Below are 23,573 nucleotides of genomic sequence, written 5' to 3' on the forward strand. Positions count from 1 at the left end.
AAAAAAAAAAAAGAGGGCAACGTATACATCATTTAATCCTTATTACAACTACACTGTAAAAATAGGCACTATAATCCCCAATTTATAGGTAATGCTACAGACCTACACAGATGAGATAAACTGCTATTCACAAAGCTACTAAGTGATAGAAGTGGGATTCAAAGCCAAATCTCCTTAAATCCAAAGTCCATGCCCTCCCCACTACACCAATCTGACCCCCAATAGCAGTTACATGTCCAAGGTAAAATATACTAACATGTCATGTACACACTTCTACTCACCAACACAAAACTGAGTAATACTAAAGGCTCAACTCTCTTGCGGTTTACTACCAACGGATTTGTTAAAGCCTTAGCTCACAGCAATGTGTTTCCATTTAACCTAGAAGTCTAATTAGCTTGAGTTATCTGTTTTCAAATCTCTAACAGATTAGAAGCGAACTAGATCTAATTACATTCAGTAACAGAAGTTAGGCTAAATAATCCTTAGGAAGGAGTAAAACCAGTAAAAAAAAAAAAATCTCTTCAAAGAATGCAAAACGTCATGGGGGAAATTTTCTTAGTATGTTAACTGAAAAAAAGAAAACAGGACACAGAGCTAAATATAGTGACTCCGATTCTGTTTTCTTAGAAAACCAGAATGAAATACACCAAACTGTAGAGAATGGTAAGATTATAAGTTTCTTTTTTTTTTTTTTTTTTTTTTTTTTTTTTTTTTTTTTTGAGATACAGTCTCACTCTGTTGCCCAGTCTGGAGTGCAGTGCCATGATCTCAGCTCACTATAGCCTTGACCATCCAGGCTCAAGCAATCCTCCCACCTTAGCATCCCAAGTAGCTGGAACTACAGGCACACATCACCACATTCAGCTAATTTTTGTATTTTTTTGTAGTGAAGGAGTTTCACCGTGTTACCCAGGCTGTTCTCAAACTCCGGGCTCAAGCTATCCCCCCAACTCAGCACTACATGCAGTTAACTTTTGTAGAGACAGGGTTTTGCCATGTTGCCCAGACTTTTCTTTACATATAAGTGTTTTCCAAATTTGGGGACGTTTTTATAATGAATATTTTTTATCATTTAAAGTAATCAAAAGGACTGGAAAAGTGAGAGGTGACAGCTGACAGTGAAGGACAATTTAGAAAAACAGAAGCAGATGGTCACTAATACATATCACTCTGATCCAAATCCAGGCTAAATTATGACCAGAATCTTCTGTTATAAAAAGATGAAAGCATAGCATAGTTCTTATAAATAATTCTATTAGGATTAAAGTTTAAACACTGAAAATTACAATGGCCCACCATTTTAGTTGTAAAAAAGCAAAATCACAAATCTTATTTCCCAATTATCTAAAAAATTTGCTTCACTTTTTTTTTTTTTTTTTTTTTTTTGAGACAGTTTTGCTCTTTTTGCCGAGGCTGGAAATGGCACAATCTTGGCTCACCACAATCTCCACTTCCCAGGTTCAAGAGATTCTCCTGCCTCAGCCTCCCAAGTAGCTGGGATTACAGGTATGCGCCACCATGCTCGGCTAATTTTGCATTTTTAGTTGAGACGGGGTTTCTCCATGTTGGTCAGGCTGGTCTCAAACTCCCGACCTCAGGTGATCCACCCACCTCAGCCTTCCAAAGTGCTGGGATTACAGGTGAAAGCCACTGCACCTGGCTGCTTTTTTTTTTTTAAAAACTACCTAGAAACAACATAAACCAGAAAATAAAATAGAAAAGTCTATTTTTCAAAGAAACAGAACCATAACAAACAAAAGTCTCAAAATGCCTCCAAAATTACCAAATATTTAGTTTGGGGTAATCACTTTCCACCAATCTCCAATTAGCAAGGGGGTCAATTTAGACCTTGGCACCAAGAATTTTAATATACAATTCAAATAATTAAAGCGAACACCTGAAAAATCCTTGGTTCTTCACCAAATTGTAGATAAAATCATCTAGACAGAAAATTTTATACCCTACTGTGGAACTATCATAAACCAGCAAACTCAAGTGTGACAGAGATCACCTCTAGCCCCTCCTTGCCTTCTACACTTCTGTGTGTACAAAACTGCTTAAACTTAAGGCTTTCCAGGATTCTGTAACTCTGAGTCCAGTTTCTTTTGGAATTTGAAAGAAACCCCTTTTCCAGAACACTGAAAACCTCAAGAGCAAGAGGAAAGAGCACCTGTACCCACCTCTTAATCCCCAGAGTAAAATTCACTAAGGAACTACATGTTTAAAAAAATCCTCCTAGGCCAGGCGAGATGGTTCACGCTCCCAGCACTTTGGGAAGCCAAAGCAGGTGGATCACGAGGTCAAGAGATCAAGGCCATCCTGGCCAACATAGTGAAACCTGTATCTACTAAAAATACAAAAATTAGCTGGGCTTGGTGGTGCATGCCTACAATCCCAGCTACTCAGGAAGCTGAGGCAGGAGAATCACTTGAACCTGGGAGGCGAAGGTTGCAGTGAGCTGAGATTGCGCCACTATATTCCAGCCTGGCGACAGAGCAAGACTTGGTCTCAAAAAAAAAAAATACAAAAAATTAGCCGGGCATGGTGGTGCATGCCTGTAGTCCAGGCTACGCAGGAGGCTAAGGCAGGAGAATCAGTTGAACCAGGGAGGCAGAAGTTGCAGCAAGCCAAGATTGCACCACCGCACTCCAGCCCTGGTGACAGAGCAAGATTCCATCTCGGAAAACAATAAAAAATAAAAAATCCTAATAACCCTGTAAGGTATGCAATATTTTTCCCATATCACAGACGAGAAAAACATCATCGTCTTTCAAAAATTCTTAATTACCATACTAGTAATAGTGTTCTGGAAAAAAAATCATACACTTACTTTCAGTTTTCCTCTATTAAATGCACATAGAGAAACTTGATAAGCAGAATGGCCCATGTCTACAAAAACTACATTTCTTGGTTTCTCTTCTAAGGCAGGAAGATCTTGCTTATAGATTCCATATGCAAGAGCAACTACATAAGAAAAAAAGCAAAAATTAAACAAAGTAGTATCATCTAAGTAGTAAATAAAATTCATTTAAGCAGGAAAAAAGTTTTATATATAATGAATGTAACTACATGTGTTATGTTTTAGAAACCAAATTCTTTATAAGCACTGTATAATTTATTCAAGAACGAGATTATCTTCCAAGAGTTAAATACTGACATTCACTTAGACTTCCTTACAGTTGCCAATGGAGGCCAGGCGTGGCGGCTCACGCCTATAATACCAGCACTTTGGGAGACTGAGGTGGGTGGATCACAAGGTCAGGAGTTGGAGACCAGCCTGGCCAACATGGTGAAACCCCATCTCTACTAAAAATATAAATATTAGCCAGAGTCCCATCTACTCGGGAGGCTGAGGCAGAATTGCCTGAACCCAGGAGGCAGAGGTTGCAGTGAGCCGAGATGGCACTACTGCACTCCAGCCTGGGCGACAGAGCGACAGTCTGTCTCAAAGAAAAAAGGAAAAGACTTCCTTACAGTTGCCAATGGACTTCGGCAATTTTCCCCAAACCATTTCCCCTTCTTTCCAAATATATTTTCCCGGATTTCTTCTATATCTATGCTATGTTAACATCCCCATATGTTCTATCCATGAGATGCTGCTTAATGTCCCATTCCTCTGACTCTACCAGTCCACAAGTCTAAGTGAAGGCCAATCTTTAAACTAAAGCACTGCTCCACACACTAAGCATGTCATTAAATACCAAAATGCATGCATGCTATAAAGGTACACAAAAAGTACTAGTCAGATTAATTCTTCACAAGTGACACAGCAGCCAAAAACACCATGACATGGTTGGTAAGCAAGGGTGGCAGCAGTGAAAGCAAAATAAAGATCAAGAAGCTCAAGGGTTTTGAAATTTCACAACCTTCGAGATTAGTCAAAAAAGTAATAATCAGTCATTCTTACCCGCAGTAGTTTCATTCATTAATCGCAAGCAATTAAGACCAGCAATCTGTGTTGCATCCATCACCGATCGTCTTTCTGCATCAGTATAGAAACAAGGAACCTACAAAAAAACAAAAAAAAAAGAATGTTTACTGTATTATAGATTCTAATTTTAATTAGTAAAATCCAGGAAAGCCATCAAATCCCTGCAGAATTTATTCTGTTATGATCAAGAAAATATCTCAAATTAGCAGGGAAAATTCAGAATATTTAGGAAGCAGTGTTAGGATAACCGAAGAGCCATACCATTACCTTACATACCCACATTCCATGGCAGACCAAAATATCAACAGCTAAAGTAGTGACCGCAGAAAAGAGTTAATATGGAGGCCAAAAACTACTATCCTTAGAAAATGCCTGCTTGCATGTTGGCCCTTGCCTAGCATCTAGGATCTTGATTCATAAACAGTTCACTAAATCAACAGAAAAAGTTTCCCTAAATGATTAAGAGTGACTCACTGTACCTAAACTGTTTACATAAAAACATAAGCTTGTGCTGACTGCCGGCCTGCCTTCTGGAAGTCTGGAATTTTGGTTCATGCTAGGTGTAGGATACCAATGTGACTGATCCCCCAATAAAAACCCTGGATTAGCCAGGCACGGTGGCTCACGCCTGTAATCTCAGCACTTTGGGAGGCCAGGGTAGGTGAATCACCTGACATAGGAGTTTGAGACCAGCCTGGCCAACGTGGTGAAATCCCACCTCTACAAAAAAATAAAAAATAAAGGCCGGGCGCAGTGGCTCATGCCTATAATCCCAGCACTTTGGGAGGCCGAGGCGGGTGGATCACCAAGTTAAGAGATCAAGACCATCCTGGTCAACATGGTGAAACCCCGTCTCTACAAAAAAAAAAGAAAAAAAACCCACTGAAAAAAAATAAAAAATGAAAAATAAACCTAGCTGGGTTTATTAGAGGCACACGCCTCTAATGCCAGCTACTCCAGAGGCTGAGGCAGGAGAACTGCTTGAATCTCGGAGAGGTAGAGGCTCCAGTGAGCTGAGATCATGCCATTGCACTCCAGCCTGGAAAACAAGAGCGAAGTACCATCTCAAAAAAAAAAACAAAAAACCTGGATCCACAGGTTTAGGCAGACAGGCAGAACTCCCAGAACTCCCATGGAAAAGGACATTTCACATGTGTTGTTATAACCTGTTGCTGGAGTTAAGCACATGCTGACTCTGTGAAGCTTGTGCCTGGTTTCCTCCAGACTCTGCCTCATGTGCCTTTTCCCTTTGTTATCTTTTATATCCTTTCACTATAATAAATCTTAGCATGAGAACAGCTATATGATAGGGCCTACGAACACTCCTAAGCAAATCACCAAAACTCAGTGTGATCCTGAGGCCCCACCCAAACATGACTCAACACTATCACCTTTTAACTTGATCCTCAAAGCTGGAAAAGACACTCAGACATTCCAGTATTTTATATAAATTTTACTCCCACACAAAACATAATACAGGATCAAAGCTAGAGGCAATAGATGAAGGAATGGAAACAACAACGGAGAGCTGAGGAAAGATAGGAAACATCTAAGAAATACAGTCGGCTGTATCAGCCACTGGGGAATCAAGGCCACTGAATCTGAGCTTTTTAAAGGAACACAGCATTTTTATTCTTCTATAAAGAATAAAGCCCATCCCCAGAATGGGGTACACAACTGTAATCCAATTCTTTCTGACAAATGTCAATTCTTTACTATTTAACTAAGGACCAAGGAATCCACCAGGCAACAGACTCTGGGGTACAAAAGCCACCTAATAGTCCTTGCTTTGCCAATCAGTGCACCAACATCAAGACAAAAGAGGCCACAAAACTAAAGTATCAGGTAACAACTGCAGAATGTCGAGATTGGGTGGCAAAGTCAAATGTTAACCACACATAGTTCAACAGTACCTAAGGATTCCACCATACTACAAGCACAGAGCTACTGGTAGCCAGGTTTCTATCTTAACAGGGTTATGCAAAAGATAAGATAAACTGCTATCATGTATTTATATTTTTTCGTAGAATTTTTTTGAGAAAGGGTCTCATTCTGTTGTCTAGGCTGGAATGCAGTCGTGTGATCAAGCTCACTGCAGCCTCAAACTCCTGGGCTCAAATGAGCCTCCCAAGTAGCTACGACTAGAGGCGTGCACCACCATGCCCAGCTAATCTTTTTTTTTTTTTTTTGGCAGAGATGGGGGTCTCACTGTGTTGCACAGGCTGGTCTCAAACTCCTGGCCTCAAATGATCCTCCTGCCCTGGCCTCCCAAAGTGCTGGGATTAAACCACCATGCCCAGCCTTTGCCTTTGTGTTTAATGCTAGATACCAACAGCAAATACAAATAGAGAACAAGTGCCATTTACAGTTGGGGTATTCAACTAATTCAACAAATGAGTGACAACCCTGTGCCAGGCACTATGCTAGGTGATGGAAAAAAAATCCAGGAAGAAATGGGCAGGCTGAAATAAAGGCACCTTGAAGAACAGAATTTAAATAGGCAGAATATCAATGGAGGCTTGAGCAAAAGCTAAGCAGCAAAAAAGAATATTTAAGAAAATGAGGCCAGGATGGTGGCTCACACCTGTAATTCCAGCACTTTGGCAGCTGAGGCAGGTGGATCACGAAGTCAGGAGTTCAAGACCAGCCTGGCCAAGATGTTGAAACCCCATCTCTACTAAAAATACAAAAATGAAAAAATTAGCCCAGCATTGTGGCGGGCACCTGTAATCCCAGCTACTGAGGAGGCTGAGGCAGGGAATTCCTTGAACCTGAGAGGTGGAGGTTGCAGTGAGCTGAGATCATGTTACTGCACTCCAGCCTGGGTGACAGAGCAAGACTACGTCTCAAAAAGATTAAGACTAGTTTCATAAATTTTTTAAATAACCGTTACAACCTGAGGTAAAAACCAATTTTACTTGCAATTAGTAGCTTTCTTCTCTCTGCTTCTTCATGCAAATTCCCAATAACATGTAGGGTATCAAACTCACCGAAACAACACAGTCAACTACAGGCTTCTTAAGAACATTTTCTGCTGTCTCCTTTAGTTTGGACAAAAGCATAGCAGTCACTTGCTCAGTGGTAAAATTTCGCTCTTCCTCCATATATGTCACCTGCAAGAAAACAACAAAAGGGTCTAGACTTATATTTCTTTCTTCATGTCCTAGTCCTAAAAGCTAAAATGAACAATATCTCTATTAATGGAACATTACTCAAGACGGGGTTGGGGGGAAAAAAAGCTAGTTTTGGAAGTAATACCTTGAAGGTCACTACCTATAGCTTTTTTTTTTTTGGAGGTAGGGTCTCTCTGTCACCCAATGTCACCCAAGCTGAAGTGCAGTGGTACGATCACAGCTCACTGGAGACCTAACTTCCTGGGCTAAGCGATTCTCCTCCCTCAGCCACCCAAGTAGCAGGGAGTAAAAGCGTATGTCACCACACCCAGCTAATTTTTTTTTTTAATTTGTTGTAAAGACAGGGTTCTTGCTTTGTTGCCAATGCTTGTCTCAAAACTCTTGGCTTCAAGCAATCCTCTTGCCCCAGCCTCCCAAAGTGCTGGGATTATAGGCATGAGCCACCACACCTAGCCTATTTTAGCTTTCAACAGACTTTCCAAACACTATACTTGGAGATGAAGCACCACAATGTGAAACAACAAATCTTGAGAAAAGTTCCTTTGCAAAGGCAAATCAGTGTAGCTCACCATGACCTACACTGTCTCTCCATAAAGAGGCTGCCGGTAGAAACTATTTTACTATCTGACATACTATGTGTATTTTAATGTGTTTACCGCTTACTTTATCATCCATCTCCCCAATTAGGATTTCAATCTAATCAGAGGACATGGATGTCTGATTGTTCACTGCCATAGTCCCAGCACCTAGGACAGGACATGGCACAATAAATACTGGTTGAATTAAATAATAAAAGATGGAGGGACATGGATGAACCTGAAAACCATCATTCTCAGCGAACTGACACAAGAATAGAAAATGAAACACTGCATGTTCTCACTCATAGGTGGGTGTTGAACAATGAGAACCCATGGATACAGGGAGAGGAGCATCACAAACTGGGGTCTGTCGGTAGGGGGAAAATAGGGGAGGAACAGCGGGCGGGTGGGGAGTTGGGGAGAGAGAGCATGGGGAGAAATGCCAGATATAGGTGATGGGGAGGAAGGCAGCAAATCACACTGCCATGTAGGTACCTATGCAACAATCTTGCATGTTCTTCACATGTACCTCAAAACCTAAAATGCAATAAAAAAAATAATAATAATAATAATAAAAAAAGATGGGCTGGGTACAGTGGCTCACACCTATAATCCCAGCATTTTGGGAGGCCAAGGCAGACAAATCACTTGAGATCAGGAGTTAAAGACCACCCTGGCCAACATGATAAAACTCCATCTCTACTAAAAACATAAAAAATTAGAGACTTAGATTCAATGAGACAGAAAATTAATAAGGATATCAAGGACTCAAACTCAGATCCGGAACAAGTAAACTTAGTAAATATATATAGAGCTCTCCACTTCAAATACACAAAATATACATTCTTGTCAATACCACATCACACCTACTCATAGGTTTAAATGAAACATTGATTGGCCATTATTAATACCCTTTTTTTTCAGAATAAAGCAGTATTTCCGTTCACCCTCCCTCTTTCTCTTCCTCTTTCTTCCTCTCCTTTACTCATTTTTTTTTCTTTCCTTCTCTCAAAAAAAAGAAAAAAAAAAAACATAAAAAATTAGCTGGGCGTGTTGGTCCATGCCTTGTAATCCTAGCTACTTGGGTGACTGAAGCACAAGAATTGCTTGAACCCAGGAGGCAGAGGTTGCAGTGAGCCCAGATCGTGTCACTGTACTCCAGCCTAGGCGACACAGCAAGACTGTCTCAAAGACAAAAAAAAAATTTTTTTAAGTAACAGTAATAATGAATGAACAAAGGTTCAAGATAAAGCCCTACTGCAGATAAAAGTCTGCAACTCTGATAACACAAATTTTAAATGCTGAAAGACTGCCTAGGCCAGGCATGCTGGCTCATGCCTGTAATCCCAGCACTTTGGGAGGGTGAGGCAGGCAGATCACCTCAGGTCAGGAGTTTGAGACCAGCCTGGTCAACATGGTGAAACCCTGTCTCTACTAAAAATACAAAAAAAAAAAATTAGCCGGGCAAGGTGGCAGGCACCTGTAATTTCAGCTACTCGGGTGGCTGAGGCAGGAGAATTGCTTGAAACCAGGAGGCAGAGGCTGCAGTGAGCAGAGATCACGCCACTGCTCGAGCCTGGGCAAGAGCGAAACTTTGTCTCCAAAAAAAAAAAAGATTGCCAGGCGCAGTGGCTCACACCTGTAATCCCAGCACTTTGGGAGGCCGAGGCAGGTGGATCACAAAGTCAGGAGTTCGAAACCAGCCTGGCCAATATGATGAAACCCCGCCTCTATTAAAAACAAAAAAAATTAGCCAGGTGTGGTGGTGTCTGTCTGTAATCCCAACTACTCGGGAGGCTGAGGTAGGAAAAGTGCTTGAACCTGGGAGGCGGAGGTTGCAGTGAGCCAAGATCGTGAGATCGTGACACTGCACTCCAGCCTGGTGCCTAGTGACAGAGCGTGACTACATCTCAAAAAAAAAAAAAAGATTGCCTAAAATAATCCCATCCCATCTCACATGTCCATATTAGCCAATTACAATCCAGAATAGAACACTTTTCTTTCAGCTGCTGCCCTCACTCAGTTTGTGTGCCACCTTCTCACTCCTTCTCACAGCCCAACCACAACTTATTATGGTTTAGAACTGAACAGGTACTGCATGCTAAAGATGGGGCAGTACCCCTCCTAGTGCCCTTTCTAAATTATTCCTTTCTTCCCTGCTATTTGCCTAATTCTGATGTCAATCCCTCCACTTTCAGACTTGGATCTACTTGTTCCCCAGGTCTTCTTCCTAATCTTTTTCTACTTTGGTTCTTGCAATGCTTATAACTAAATCTGCCAATACTTATCCTATTTCTTTTATAACTAATAAGTACTACCCATTGCGTCACCTTCCTTTTTAATCCCTTTCTCTCTCCTGTGCTTTAGCTTCATCTTTTACCATGTCATTCAAACTGTCCTTAGATGATTACCACAGATATTTTAAGTAAGCCCAGTCATCTCTTTAGTTGTCAGAATTTTTCACTTCTAAATACAACTAAATTCTCAGCTACATTGGAATAGCAGACTGCCTTTTACCACAGTTCTCACCATCTCTTGGCTTTCCAGCCTGTTCTCCATGATTCTTGTTCTCCAAAACCAAATCAGTTCATAAATTCAGCTGCCTGGAAAGCCAACCCTGCCCCACCCTGCCTTGTGAATTCCAATTACCTCTGAGTGTAAGATGTGTCCACCCTAACTATCTCCCAGCTTACCTCTTTTCTGTGATCAGTTCACTGCACACTTCACAGAGTCTCCTCTAGATGTACCAGAGACAAAGACCAAACTCACTTTACCCCAAAAGAACGTTTCTTTCCAAATTAAGTCCTATTGCCAAGAGTATGTCCACTTATCTGCTAGTGACTTAAAACTGTGATTCCTGCCAGGCATGGTAGCTCATGCCTGTAATCCCAACACTTTGGGAAGCCAAGGCAGGTGGATCATGAGGTCAAGGGTTCAAGATCAATCTGGCCAACATGGCCATGTATCTACTAAAGATACATGTAAAGATATTAAACATGTATTTACTAAAGATAGAAAAAATTAGCCAGGCATGATGGCACATGCCTGTAATCCCAGCTACTCAGGAGGCTGAGGCAGGAGAATTGCTCGAAACCGGGAGGCGGAGGTTGCAGTGAGCTGAGATCATGCCATTGCACTCCAGCCAGGGCAACAGGCGAGATGCCATGGGAGGGGGGGAAGCTGTGATTCCTTTACCTGCTCTTCCAGAATTCACTCCCTAAAATCATGCTAAAAGGTCATTTGCATCAGTGAGACAAACAAGCAGCAATGGCAGTGTTAACTTCAAACCATCACTACCCAGGCTTCCAACCCATATTAAGAGCACCACCCACAGCTCCCAACCAAAATCCAGATCATTCAAAAATACCAAAAATCTTTACCAGCGAAAAATCTTCTCCTAAGCATTTGTAAGCATTTTCATTACAATCTGACATTAGAAAAGTAAAGATACATATTGAACAGATTTTTAAAAAATGCTGCATTTTAATCATAAGGCATTAACTTGACAACCTTACCTTTATACCTGTTAATCCTGTGGGCAACTGCTCAATATCATATGCAAGGTTAGATTTTTCTGCCTCCACAAATGGATCAGAGAATGCTCGGCCATGGAATCTTTTAAATCCTTGGACAGTGTTCTTTGCATTAGAAATTACCTAAGAGAAAGAGTATCAAAGAGTGGAAAGACTACTAACAATTTTTTTTTTTTTTTAACTTCAACAGCCTCAGATAAAATTAGCATCATTTTAAATTTATAGAGTTTCCTTCTTGGTTTCAGTTTCTATAGATACTAAACTTTTCTTTTTTTTTTTTTTTTTTCTTTTTTTGAGAGAGTCTCACTTTGTGGCCAGGCTGGAGTACAGTGGTGCAATCTCGGCTCACTGCGACCTCCACCCCCCGGGTTCAAGTGATTCTCCTGTCTCAGTCTCCCAAATAGCTGGGATTACAGGCATCTGTTACCACGCCTGGCTAATTTTTGCAATTTTAGTAGAGACGAGGTTTCACCATGTTGGCCAGGATGGTCTCAATTTCCTGATCTCAGGTGATCTATCTACCTAGGCCTCCCAAAGTGCCGGGATTACAGGCATGAGCCACCACCCGCAGCCCAGACACTAAACTTTTCTAAATGGTGCTTACTAAGATTCAAAGTGAGGGATAAGGGACTTGCACAGGTCTCACAGTGGGATGGCTAAAAATAAAGCCCTGCTCTTCCTGTATCCCATGAAGTCAGGTCATTATAGAATTATTTTCTGTTCTTAAACTTCTAATAAACATTTACATAAAGTAACTCTTAGCTTTTAAACACTGTCCATAGTTTATGATTTAACGTTTCCAGGAACCAATTCAGCTATATATAAATTGATTCAGAAATTCTAGTTAAAGCCAGATGTGGTGGCTCACTCCTGTAATCCCAGCAATTTGAGAGGCCAAGGCCTCAGCTGAGGTCAGGAGTTCAAGACCAGCCTGACCAACATGGTGAAATGCTGTCTCTAATAAAAATACAAAAAATTAGCCAGGCATGGTGGTGCACACCTGTAATCCCAGCTACTCAGGGGGCTGAGGCACGAGAATCACTTGAACCTGGGAGGTAGAGGTTGCACTGAGCTGACATAGGGCCACTACACTCCAGCCTGGGTGACAAAGCAACACTCTTGTCTCTCAAAAAAAACAAAAAACAAAAAAAGAAAATTCCAGTTAAACAAATAAAAATCGTACTAAGCACACAAAAATGAACACAAAAGGATATTGAGAGTGTGTTATTTGTAACAGCAGACACTTAAAAACAGCCTAAACGGTTAATAACAGGAAAATGCTTAAATAAATTATGGTAAATTCAGACAATGAAATACCATACAATAGGTAAAAGTTTTTAAAAGTGGTAAGACAATTATCTATATGATTTTTGGATAAAGGCTGAACAAATTACTTTAAAATTCCTTACACTTTTAGATCTATGTTACCTAATTCCTCTACAATAAACTATCACAACTTATGAGGGGAAAATGCTGACAAAAAGATTCAAAAAATTCCAGAATGGCATTTTGGTGCGAGAGAAACAATAGGACGGAAGCGGTGGGGAACCTGGCTGAGGCAGCAGCAGAGCATCCTGGCCAGAGCAAGCCGAGAAGCCAAGTCGAGAGGGACACACAGACAAGAGACAGAAGACATACTGGCCGCTGGACTCTGCCGCCTCCCCCTTCTTCCCACCATCTGCGCCGGGAGGATGAGCCCAGCCTTCAGGGCCATGGATGTGGAGCCCCGCGCCAAAGGCGTCCTGCTGAAGCCCTTTGTCCACCAGGTTGGGGGGCACTCATGCATGCTCCATTTCAATGAAACAACCCTGTGCAAGCCCCTGGTCCCAAGGGAACATCAGTTCTACGAGACCCTCCCTGCTGAGATGCGCAAATTCACTCCCCAGTACAAAGGTGTCTCTTGATCACAGTAACCCATAGTCCCCCATGGGGGGGGACGGTGGGGGAAGACTTTGGGAGGATTTTACCCAGAATACTTGCCACCTGCTTTTTGTCCTCCAGGAAACCAGAAGCCCAGGTGATTAGGACAAAGCCAAAGGTCCCTTGTTAGCTGGCCGTCCCTACCCCATTTTTTCCCCTGGTCCTTTCCCCTGTGGCCACAGGGAAGTGTGGTCTGAATCCCCCACCCTGGCTCCTCTGCACCCAGAGCTGGGGCCACCTCAGAAGTGTCGTCTCTCTCTGAGCACGCATTCCCCTGCAGCAGTCGAGCGGGCGGGCAGCAAGGACTGAGCAGATTGAGTGATCCTGGGGCAAAGAGGCCTGGGAGGAAAGGTGTTCAGCCAGTCATTTGTAAGGCGCTCGTCGGCACCTGCTGAAACGCCCCCCACCTGACAGCCCCATCCTCAAAGACTGTCTAATTACTTATGGCAGGTTCTAGAGACTTAAGGGGGAAAGCTGCTTTCAAGGTCACCACGTTTGTGCTTCCCAACCAACTCTATCTCCCTTGTGATCATTTTGTTCTTTCGTGACATGAGATTGCAAAGACTCATAAAAACGTATTTTATAAGGAAAAAAGGCCTGGGTGCCTACCCCGTGTGGGGGCACTATGGGAACCTTTGCTAGGGAGTCTTGTGCTGTGTGGTTTGTTTTGTTTGCCCCTTTATTTTGCTTTACTTACCCAGTCTTCCCTTATTCTCGGTTCTCAACCCTCAGGCAAACCTGTGTTCCCCAGTATTCAGGCTCTGCTTTAAAGCAAGCTTTGAGGCTGTTAAAGTTTCTGTTTAGGGCATTAAAATTTCCCGCAAACTATAAAGAGCAATGTTTTAAGTCTTTTAGGATTAGAAGAGTTACATAAAAATTAATAAACATTTTCAATGATGGAAAAAAAAAAATTCCAGAATGACCTTCTGCTTAGGATTTATAGGCTCCTCTTCCCAGTGCAGGAGATGTAATAAGCTCCTGTATCAACTAGATGAAAAGGCGCACACAGAAGTCCTTTTGTAAAACAGATGAGGCCTCCCAAATCAGGCCCTCCTTAAGTAAGCTGCCAAACAAAAATTCTGTAACACAATAACTGTATCAACCTAGAACTGGGCAGCCAGTTTAGTACAGTAAGTCTTTCTCAATCATGAAAAGCAGCTTTAAAAAACTGGAGCAATTCGCTCAGATTTTAGGAAGGAAAAAGCTTTCAAAATGGCTCTATATTTTCTACCTTCTATCTCCTACGAGATCTTGAACACTGTGAAAATGAACTATAAAACACCCAACTTAATGAAAAACCAATTAGCCAAGCACCATTTTTAGACTAATAAATTTTAGGCCCTGCTCCACTCAAAAACAGATTTACCCTATAGGGTTGCTCTAGACTGAACCATAAGAAGGTCAAACTTTTTTTTTTTTACTTAATTTTACAGATATCTCAGACACTTAGAATAACAGAACTTTTGGGGTTCTGCTGCTCTGGTTATTCAGAAATCAGCAATTACGTCAGGTTCCCGGTTTATAGAGTAAACTAATAGCAAGTCCTTTAATGTACTTCTAGATGTATGCTTTCCTTCTTTGAGAATCTTGACTAATAAGACCAATGCTTACCTTATATGAGTAAGATGAAAGGCCCAACAAGACTGGCTTTAAGGAGCATGTAAAATATCAAGGAACAAGCAAGCCTTGCTTAACATGATCTGGGCAAAACACATCCTGGCAGTTTGCATTAAACAGGTTATACTGCTAATGCTATTTTTTTTTTTTTTTTTTTTTTTGAGAGGGAGTTTCACTCTTGTTGCCGAGGCTGGAGTGCAATGGCGCCACCTGGGCTCATTGCAACCTCTGGCTTCCAGGTTCAAGCGATTCTCCTGCCTCAGCTTCCGGAGTAGCTGGGATTAGAGGCATGCGCCACCACATGCAGCTAATTTGGATTTTTTTTTTTAGTAGAGATGGGATTTCTCCATGTTGGTCAGGCTGGTCTCAAACTCCCAACCTCAGATGTTCTGCACACCTCTGCCTCCCAAAGTACTGGGATTACAGGCATGAGCCACCACATCCAGCCAGCTAATGCTATTATAAGGCTATCTTCTTCTCACTGAAGTAGTAGTGGTCCTTGGGTATCTTCAGAGGATTGATTCCAGGATACCCCTTGAATTAGACCAAAATCCAGGGATGCTCAAGTCCCTTGTACAAAATGATGTAGTATTGGCCTATAACTTACGCACATCTTCCTGTATACTTAAAGTCATCTCTAGATTATTTATAATACCTAATACAATCTAAATGCTAGGTAAGTAGTTGTTATACTGGATTGTTTTTATTTGTATTTTTTTTTATTGTTGCACTATTGTTTTTTTTCTCAAAACTCTTTTTGATCCACAGTCATTTGAATCTACAGATGCAGAACCCATGGAATTCTGAGATTGACTGTATATGAGAAGAGTGACAGATCTGTATCTGTAAGCTGTATACCCAGGGCCTATCAGTGCTGGGCACATAATGGGCATTAAACTACTTGAACACATGGATGAACAAAAGAAATAAGTCACTTTAGGGAAAAAATAAAATAAAACTTTACCTGGCTTTTAGCTGCTGCTCCAATTGAACGATTCTTAGGACCAAAAGAAATGCATGCCCTAGAAGATAAAACAAACCACTTAAGAATTAAATCTTATTTCAATAATAAATCCAAAACCACAGCAAGCAAGATCTGAGTGTCACCTAAAATGCCATATATTTTAATGGTACACACCTATGATGTTGACCTTTCTACTGAGTAAATCCGTACATGAAATGGGTTGTGTCTTACAATGGAGTCCTGTCATTTACATGCTAGAGCACAAGTCTGATGTGGTAACTACCTGTCTAGAATACTACAGAGAGGTGAACTAGACAGTCTCTACCAACCTCTATTTACTTTTCAAGTCTCCTATTCAAAATCCCAGTATAAAATAATGTATCCTTACATCAATATATTTAATTTTTGTTTGTTTTTGAGACAGAGTTTTGCTCTGTCACCAGGCGCCAGGCTGGAGTGCAGTGGCTCAATCTCAGCTCACTGCAACCTCTGCCTCCTGGGTTCAAGCAATTCTCCTGCCTCAGCATCCTGGGTAGCTGGGACTACAGGCGCACACCACCACGCCCAGCTAAATTTTTTTGTATTTTTAGTAGAGACGGGGATTCGCCATGTTGGCCAGGATGGTCTCGATCTCCTGACCTCGTGATCCGCCCACCTCAGTCGCCCAAAGTGCTGGGACTACAGCCTTGAGCCACCACGCCCAGTCGATATTTTTAAGACAACTCATAACTTCACCAAGAATATAGTCTACAAACCCTGAAAACAACTCTTGCCCTATTATATAAGTAAAAAGGTAATTTTTTTAGAACTAGTTTCCAGGGACTCAATTTTTTTTTTTTTTGGAGACAGAGTCTCACCCTGTCATCTGGGCTGGACTGCAGTGGCCCTATCTCAGCTCACTGCAACCTCCACCTCCTAGGTTCCAGTGATTCTCATGCCTCAGCCTTCTGAGTAGCTAGGATTACAGAGGTGCGCCACCACGCCCAGCTAATTTTTGTATTTTCAGTAAAGACACGGCTTCACCACGTTAATCAGGCTGGTCTTGAACTCCTGACCTCAGATGATTCACCCACCTTGGCCTACCAAAATGCTGGGATTAAAGGTGTGAGCCACCACACGTGGCCAGGACTTAGAATTTCTGGCTAGGAACTTTATTCCCGCTTCTGAACGTTCTTCTAAATCACCAATTCGCACACTATCACCTGATATAACCTATTTACTGCTTCTTTTAGAAAGGCAAAACTGAAACCTGCTTGAAAGTTAAAAAAAAAAAAGCCAATGCTGTGCCTAAGCTTAAAAAGCGAGGTGGCTCATGCCTGTAATCCCAGCACTTTGGGAGGACAAGGCAAGCGGATCACCTGAGGTTAGGAAATCAAGATCATCCTGGCCAACACAGTGAAACCCCGTCTCTACCAAAAATACAAAATTAAGCTGGGCATGGTGGTGCATGCCTGTTAACCCAGCTACTCGGGAGGCTAACGCAAGGGGATTAGCTTGAACCAGGGAGTCAGAGGTTGCAGCAAGCTGAGACTGCACCACTGCACTCTACCCTGATGACAGAGTGAGACTCCATCCAGGAAAAAACAAAAAAAGTATTAATGAGTAAATTTTGGCCAGACTCAGTGGCTCACAGCTGTAAATCCCAACACTTTGGGAGGCCAAGGCAGGCAGATCACGAGGTCAGGAGTTTGAGACCAGCCTGGCCAACCCAGTGAAACCCCATCTCTACTAAAAATACAAAAAAATTAGCTGGGCATGGTGGCAGGCGCCTGTAATTCCAGCTATTGGGAGGCTGAGGCAAGAGAATCACTTGAACCCAAGAGGTGGAGGTTGTAGTGTGCCGGGATTGTCCCATTGCACTCCGGCAACAATAGCAAAACTCCATCTCAAAAAAAAAAAAAAAAGCTCTAGAACCATACTGCCTTGGTCCAAATATGACTAAATTATATGACCTATTAATTTGATAAAACATAAACTTAAGAGTCCTGTAAAAACTGGCAGAATGCCGGGCCTCCCTGGGCTTCAGTGGTCCTTTCTAACCAATGGATAAGAACCCCTGTGAGCCAATCTCCCAGGGAAGCTGCAGGTAGCCAGGCCCTCTACTGACTAACAGGAAGAACAAACATGGGATACCCTAGGATCTCATCAGAATTCCTCCAAATCCTAAACTTTCGGGCCTAGCAAGTGCTGGAAGTAGCCCCTCAAAAGCACAGGTGTCAAGCTCAGCCTTTCGGCAACTATGCCACCAATCGCTAAACAAATAAAATCTCTGTTGTAGGCACTAGGTGCAAATGAATAAAATACCCCTCAGTATCATGTAAATGTGTCTCCTCTCAAAGCCCATATTCCCCTTTAGGAAATTGCCCAAGGCAATCTTACCTACTTCCTCCACCTCTAAAAGGCTGCCTAGCATTAGCCTAATAATTGGCAAATCTCCATCTTTCTAAATACCACCAGATCTGAATTTCTAAAGTATATCCCTCCATGACCCCAATCACAACATAACTAAAAAGCAATTTTACTCGTCTTCCATTCTTTCCTGCAGCTTTTTTCAAACCCTTACCTCCTCAAAGCAATTACAATTCCCAGCTTTCATGCAAATCCTGCTGAAGTGTTAATTTCCTCTTCTACCCCAGTAACTCTGAAGCTGCCTTGCTTCTAATTACCTTCCAAACAAAACCAACTACCAGAAATCAAACCTATCTTCCTTAATATGGAACCTAAGGCCTCTCTCAACCTAATCCCACTTTCCAGCTGTATGCACACAATTAACACAAGTTGAATAAAGAATCCCCATCTTCCAGCTTTGCTTATGTCACTTTTGACACCTGAAATGCCCAGTTCCTTCACATGTTCTTTAAAAACAGTACCTATTTTGTCTGTAAAGCCTTCTCAACCCATTCCGACACCGAAATAAAAAGTAATTGTTTTTACCTCTTAAAACTTATCGGGACTGCTGGGTGCAGTGGCTCACGCCTGTAATCCCAGCACCTTGGGAGGCTGAGACAGGCAGATTGCTTGAGCTCAGGAGTTTGAGACCAGCCTGGGCAATACAGTGAAACCCTATCTCTACTAAAATACAAAAAATTAGCTGGGTGTGATGGCATGCACCTGTAGTCCCAGCTACTCGGGAGGCTGAGGCAGAAGAATTGCTTGAACTTGTGGGGGAGGGGGGAGCTGTGGAGGTTGCAGTGAGCAGAAATCATGGCACTGCACTCCAGCCTGGGTGACAGAGCTCATGCCTGTAATCCCAGCACTTTGGGAGGCCAAGGATCACAAAGTCAGGAGTTCAATATCAGCTTGGCCAACATAGTGAAACTTCATCTCTACTAAAAACACAAAAATTAGCCAGGCATGGTGGCAGGTGCCTGTAGTCCCCGTTATTCCGGAGGCTGGGGCAGGAAAATCACTTGAACCCGGAAAGCTGAGGTTGCAGTGAGTTGAAATTACGCCACTGCACTTCAGCTTGGGCCAAAGAGTGAGGCTTCATCTCAAACAAACAAAAAAATTAAATAAAACTTAAAACTCATTTCTTGCAGTCAAGGTTGCAGAGAGTATGATCATGCCACTGCACTCCAGCCTGAGTGACAGAGTGACGTTGTCTCAAAAAAAAAAGTCCTGTTTCACATTCTGAAAAATCCAGTTAGCTACCTTTCAAATTATATACTGATGTGGGTTAAATTTAAAAAAAAGAAAAGGTCCTACACTTCCATTTAAAAAGGACAATTGAAAAATAAGAGTATAATCAATTGGCTCAATTGGGTCAGTATGTAAAACAGCAGCCAAGCGCGCTGGCTCATGCATGTAATCCCAGCACTCTGATCTGCCAAGCCAGGCACATCACCTGAAGTCAGGAGTTTGAGACCAGCCTGGGCAATGTGGTGAAATCCCATCTCTACTAAAAATACAAAAGTTAACCGGTCGTTGCAGCATGTGCCTGTAATCCCTGCTACTCAGGAGGGTGAGGCAGTAGAATCACTTGAACCTGGGAAGTGGAGGCTACAGTGAGCCAAAATTGTACCACCGCATTCCAGCCTGGGCAACACAGCAAACTCCATCTCAAAGAAAAAGTAGACCAGGTGCGGTGGCTCACACCCTATAATCCCAGCACTCTGGGGTGGCCGAGGCAGGTGGATCACCTGAGGTCAGGAATTCCAAGATGGTGAAACCTCATCTCTACTAAAAATACAAAATTAGCTGGGTGTGGTGGCACATGCCTATAATCCCAGCTACCCAGGAGGCTGAGGAAGGAGAATCACTTGAACCCCAGAGGTGGAGGTTGCAGTGAGCCAAGATTGTGCCACTGCACTCCCATCTGAGAGTGAGACTCTGTCTCAAAAAAATAAATAAAAAGTAAAAATACACACTGAAGGATTTTGAAAACTAAAAGCTTACACAAAAAATCGAATATTTAAATGAGATGAATGCTCAAAAAGATTAAGTTGAATATTAGCACTATCACCTAGTTCCTGCTTTTTGGTACAAGTTAATTGTAGAAAATTAGAAAACAAAAAAGTATCAAGAAAAAAAATAAAGATTATATATACTTCCACAACCCTCCCCCCACCACAGAAGGCCACTATTAACATTTAGGTAAATACTCCTATGTAATCCTAATAAATCTAGTAAGTCCAAAAAAAACAAAAGGAAGCAAAACTGATGTACCACAATAAGTTTGCTTCTCCTCAATAGATGATCTGAAACTCTTCAGTGGCTGAATAATTACTTGAGAATTCTGACATGAAAAAAGCATGACAAGAATATTTACAGGAAATATATCTACTACTTTCCATTCAACAAGAACTTGCAGATTTTGCATGTTCTACATCCCTGATCCCTATCCATGGCAGGAATCCTCTCTCATCCAAGCAGGTAAAGCTCCCTTGTTTCACAGTTCTCGTTACAGAGCCTTCTGTGCCAGGTGGTGTGCTAGGCATTCTACACTTGATAATCCTAAATTCTCTGAGAAACGAGATTAGTATAGAGGAAGACCTGATTCAAGTCAATGTGCCCAGAAACTTAAGTATTAGAGTCTATGATTCAAAATTAGGACCGTTAGACTCCAAACCCCATGTATAAACACATTCTGGGGTTGTTCTTCTGGTTTTGAGACAGGGTTTCCACTCTGTCACCCAAGCTGGAATGCAGTGACTCGATATCTGCTCCCTGCAACCTCCGCCTCCCAGGCTCAAATGATCCTCCCACCTCAGACTCCCGAGCAGCTGGTACTATAGGTGTGTACCTCCATCTCAAAATAATAATCATAAAAAAGTACTAAAATTACATAATTAAGTAATAAGTAAAATTACATAAGTGATTTTAGTACTTTTTTATGATTATTATTATTTTGAGATGGAGTCTTGCTCTGTCACCCAGGCTGGAGTGCAGTGGCAGGATCTCAGCTCATTGCAAACTCCACCTCCAGGTTCAAGCAATTCTCCTGCCTCAGCCTCCACACCTGACTAATTTTTGTATTTTTAGTAAAGATAGGGTTTCGCCATGTTGGCCAGGCTGGTCTCAAACTCCTGACCTCCGGTGATACACCCGCCTTACCCTCTTTCAAAGTGCTGACTTCAGGTGACCCATCCACCTCAGCCTCCCAAAGTACTGAGATTACAGGTGAGCCACCAAGCCCCCATTTTGTTTTTTAAAAGATGGTTCTCTGTCACCCAGGCTTGGAGTGTAGTACTCAATCATGGCTCACTGCAGCCTTGATCGCTGAGCTCAAGTGGTCCTCCCACCTCAGCCTCCCAAGTAGTTGGCATGCCACCACACCCTGCTAATTTTCAAAATTTTTTATATTGCCCAGGCTGGTCTCAAACCCCTAGCATCAAGCAATCCTCCTGCCTCAGCCTCCCAAAGCACTGGGATAAAAGGTATGAGCCACCAAGAGCAGTCTTAATTCATTCCTTCTTCCGTCCTTCAAACTATCTGAATCCTTTATTCCATGTATTATCTAATCCTATTTGTTCAAGTCTCACTCCAGCCTTTCCTCATCACTTTAACCTCCAGTGATTACCTCTCCTTTGAACACGATATTTTAAGTCTGTTTTACACAGCCTTGTCCATAATTGGACTCATTCTATTCACTGTTGCTTATGTTATTCGTATTTTAACTATATTGATTACACCTATAGACAGCAGGAATCTCTATCTTACACTTTCTCTGTACTACACACAATGACAATTCAATGCTGCTTAATCCATAAATACATTTCCTGCTTTACTGAAATTACTTTTCCTCCATTCCAAATTACAGGAAGCTAATTCAAATCAAGTTTAAGATTCCTCTGTTCTGATCTTTAAGTCCTAGAAATTACAGCCTTTTTCAGCCAGAGAATATCACTGTTCTCCCCTTCTTAAGAAACACGATTAGACCGGGCGCAGTGGCTCACGCCTGTAATCCTGCACTTTGGGAGGCCCGGTGGATCACGACGTCAGGAGTTCAAGACCAGCCTGGCCAACATGATAACACCCTGCCTCTACTAAGATTACAAAAAATTATCTGAGCATGGTGGCAGGCACCTGTAATCCCAGCTACTCTGGAGTCTGAGGCAGAATTGCTTAAACCTGGGAGGCAGAGGTTGCAGTGAGCTGAGACTGCACCACAGCACTCTACCCTGGGCAAGAGAGCGAGACTCCGTCTCAAAAGAAAAAAAAAGAGATTTCATGACTTCTGCACTTAAGATATGAGAAGTGGTATTAAGCAGTCTGAAGCTTTAGGTAACAAATCAACTTTTCTTTTAATACAAAAGATCCAAGTCATCCCTGCTGCTTTACTGTGTTAAAGACATTAACTTCAAGGAGGAATAAGTTTCTAACACAAATAAGGAATCATATGTTAATCTCCCAGTTAACCAGAACCTACACTTTGTAGCTTCTGCTGTCTCAAAGGCAGTTATTAACAGACCATTTCATCTCTTCGAATTCCTAATATGTTGTTTAATTTCACATCCACAAAAATGTTAATATAAACAATGCAACCACAAAATTATTTTCATAAGTAAATTATTTCTAGCTTATAAATTGTTCATTTTGTGACGTACAGCCCAGTTAGCTTCCATGATGTTTGGCAGCCCAGTGACATTTTTATTCCAAAGAAGCTTTCAAGTTGCCCTCTTTCTACTGTTAATACTCCAACTAAGTACAAAAATAGATTTGTCATTTTATTCCAAAGCCTATGGTCCAAAAAATATCAAGACAAATGATCATAATTAAAATCCAAAATTTGCCAGACGCAGTGGCTCACGCCTGTAATCCCAGCACTTTGGGAGGCCGAGGCAGGTGGATCACGAGGTCAAGAGATCGAGACCATCCTGGTCAACAGGGTGAAACCCCATCTCTACTAAAAATACAAAAAATTAGCTGGGCATGGTGGCGCGTGCCTGTAATCCCAGCTACTCAGAAGGCTGAGGCAGGAGAATTGCCTGAACCCAGGAGGCGGAGGTTGCAGTGAGCCAAGATCGTGCCATTGCACTCCAGCCTGGGTAACAAGAGCGAAACTCTGTCTCAAAAAAAAAAAAAAAATCCAAAATGTATCTCACAACCACTATTTCTCTCCCATGTTTCCAGGCTGGGGGAAACCAAAACTCCCACAGGGAACAAACACTATAATAACCTCCTATAATCCTACTTCTCTCTCCTGCCCTTCTCAAACAAATTCAAAATATGGTTAGCACACAAAAGTCAATCACTTTTCTTTTTTTTTTGAGAGGGAGTCTTGCTCTGTTGCCCAGGCTATAGTGCAATGGCGTAATCTCGGCTCACTGCAACCTCCGCCTCCCAGGGTCAAGCAATTCTCCTGCCTCAGCCTCCAGAGTAGCTGGGACTACCGGTGTCTGCCACAACACCTGGCTAATTTTTGTCTTTTACGTAGAGACACAGTTCCACCAT

At 42.0% G+C, this 23,573-nt stretch overlaps 2 protein-coding genes across 3 annotated transcripts in view; one reads left to right on the forward strand and one right to left on the reverse strand.

Annotated features, from left to right (window-relative positions):
• The window catches only part of HSPA4 (heat shock protein family A (Hsp70) member 4), a 63,172-nt gene that overhangs the window by 35,200 nt on the left and 4,399 nt on the right, over positions 1-23,573 (reverse strand). For both annotated transcript variants that reach the window (XM_008991277.5, XM_002744593.7), the window contains exons 2-6: positions 15,681-15,738; positions 11,162-11,302; positions 6,925-7,047; positions 3,911-4,010; positions 2,834-2,967 (exon numbers count right to left, since the gene is read on the reverse strand). In XM_008991277.5, the coding sequence (XP_008989525.1) occupies positions 2,834-2,967; positions 3,911-4,010; positions 6,925-7,047; positions 11,162-11,302; positions 15,681-15,738 (556 nt within the window). The remainder of the gene's footprint in view (positions 1-2,833; positions 2,968-3,910; positions 4,011-6,924; positions 7,048-11,161; positions 11,303-15,680; positions 15,739-23,573) is intronic.
• Positions 12,870-14,010, forward strand: LOC103791113 (inositol hexakisphosphate kinase 2-like). Its single transcript, XM_008991270.5, has 2 exons — positions 12,870-13,072; positions 13,205-14,010. The coding sequence occupies exons 1-2, from the start codon at positions 12,871-12,873 to the stop codon at positions 13,294-13,296; spliced, it is 294 nt and encodes a 97-aa protein (XP_008989518.1). The 5' UTR covers position 12,870; the 3' UTR covers positions 13,297-14,010.

Source organism: Callithrix jacchus, chromosome 2 (genome assembly GCF_049354715.1).
Source record: "Callithrix jacchus isolate 240 chromosome 2, calJac240_pri, whole genome shotgun sequence".
NCBI lineage: Eukaryota > Metazoa > Chordata > Mammalia > Primates > Cebidae > Callithrix > Callithrix jacchus.

Coding starts and splice junctions, on each gene's coding strand:
- LOC103791113 (XM_008991270.5), top strand. CDS start 12,871: ATGAGCCCAGCCTTCAGGGCCATGGATGTGGAGCCCCGCGCCAAAGGC. Junction 13,073..13,204: donor ATTCACTCCCCAGTACAAAG/GTGTCTCTTGAT, acceptor CCAGGTGATTAG/GACAAAGCCAAAGGTCCCTT.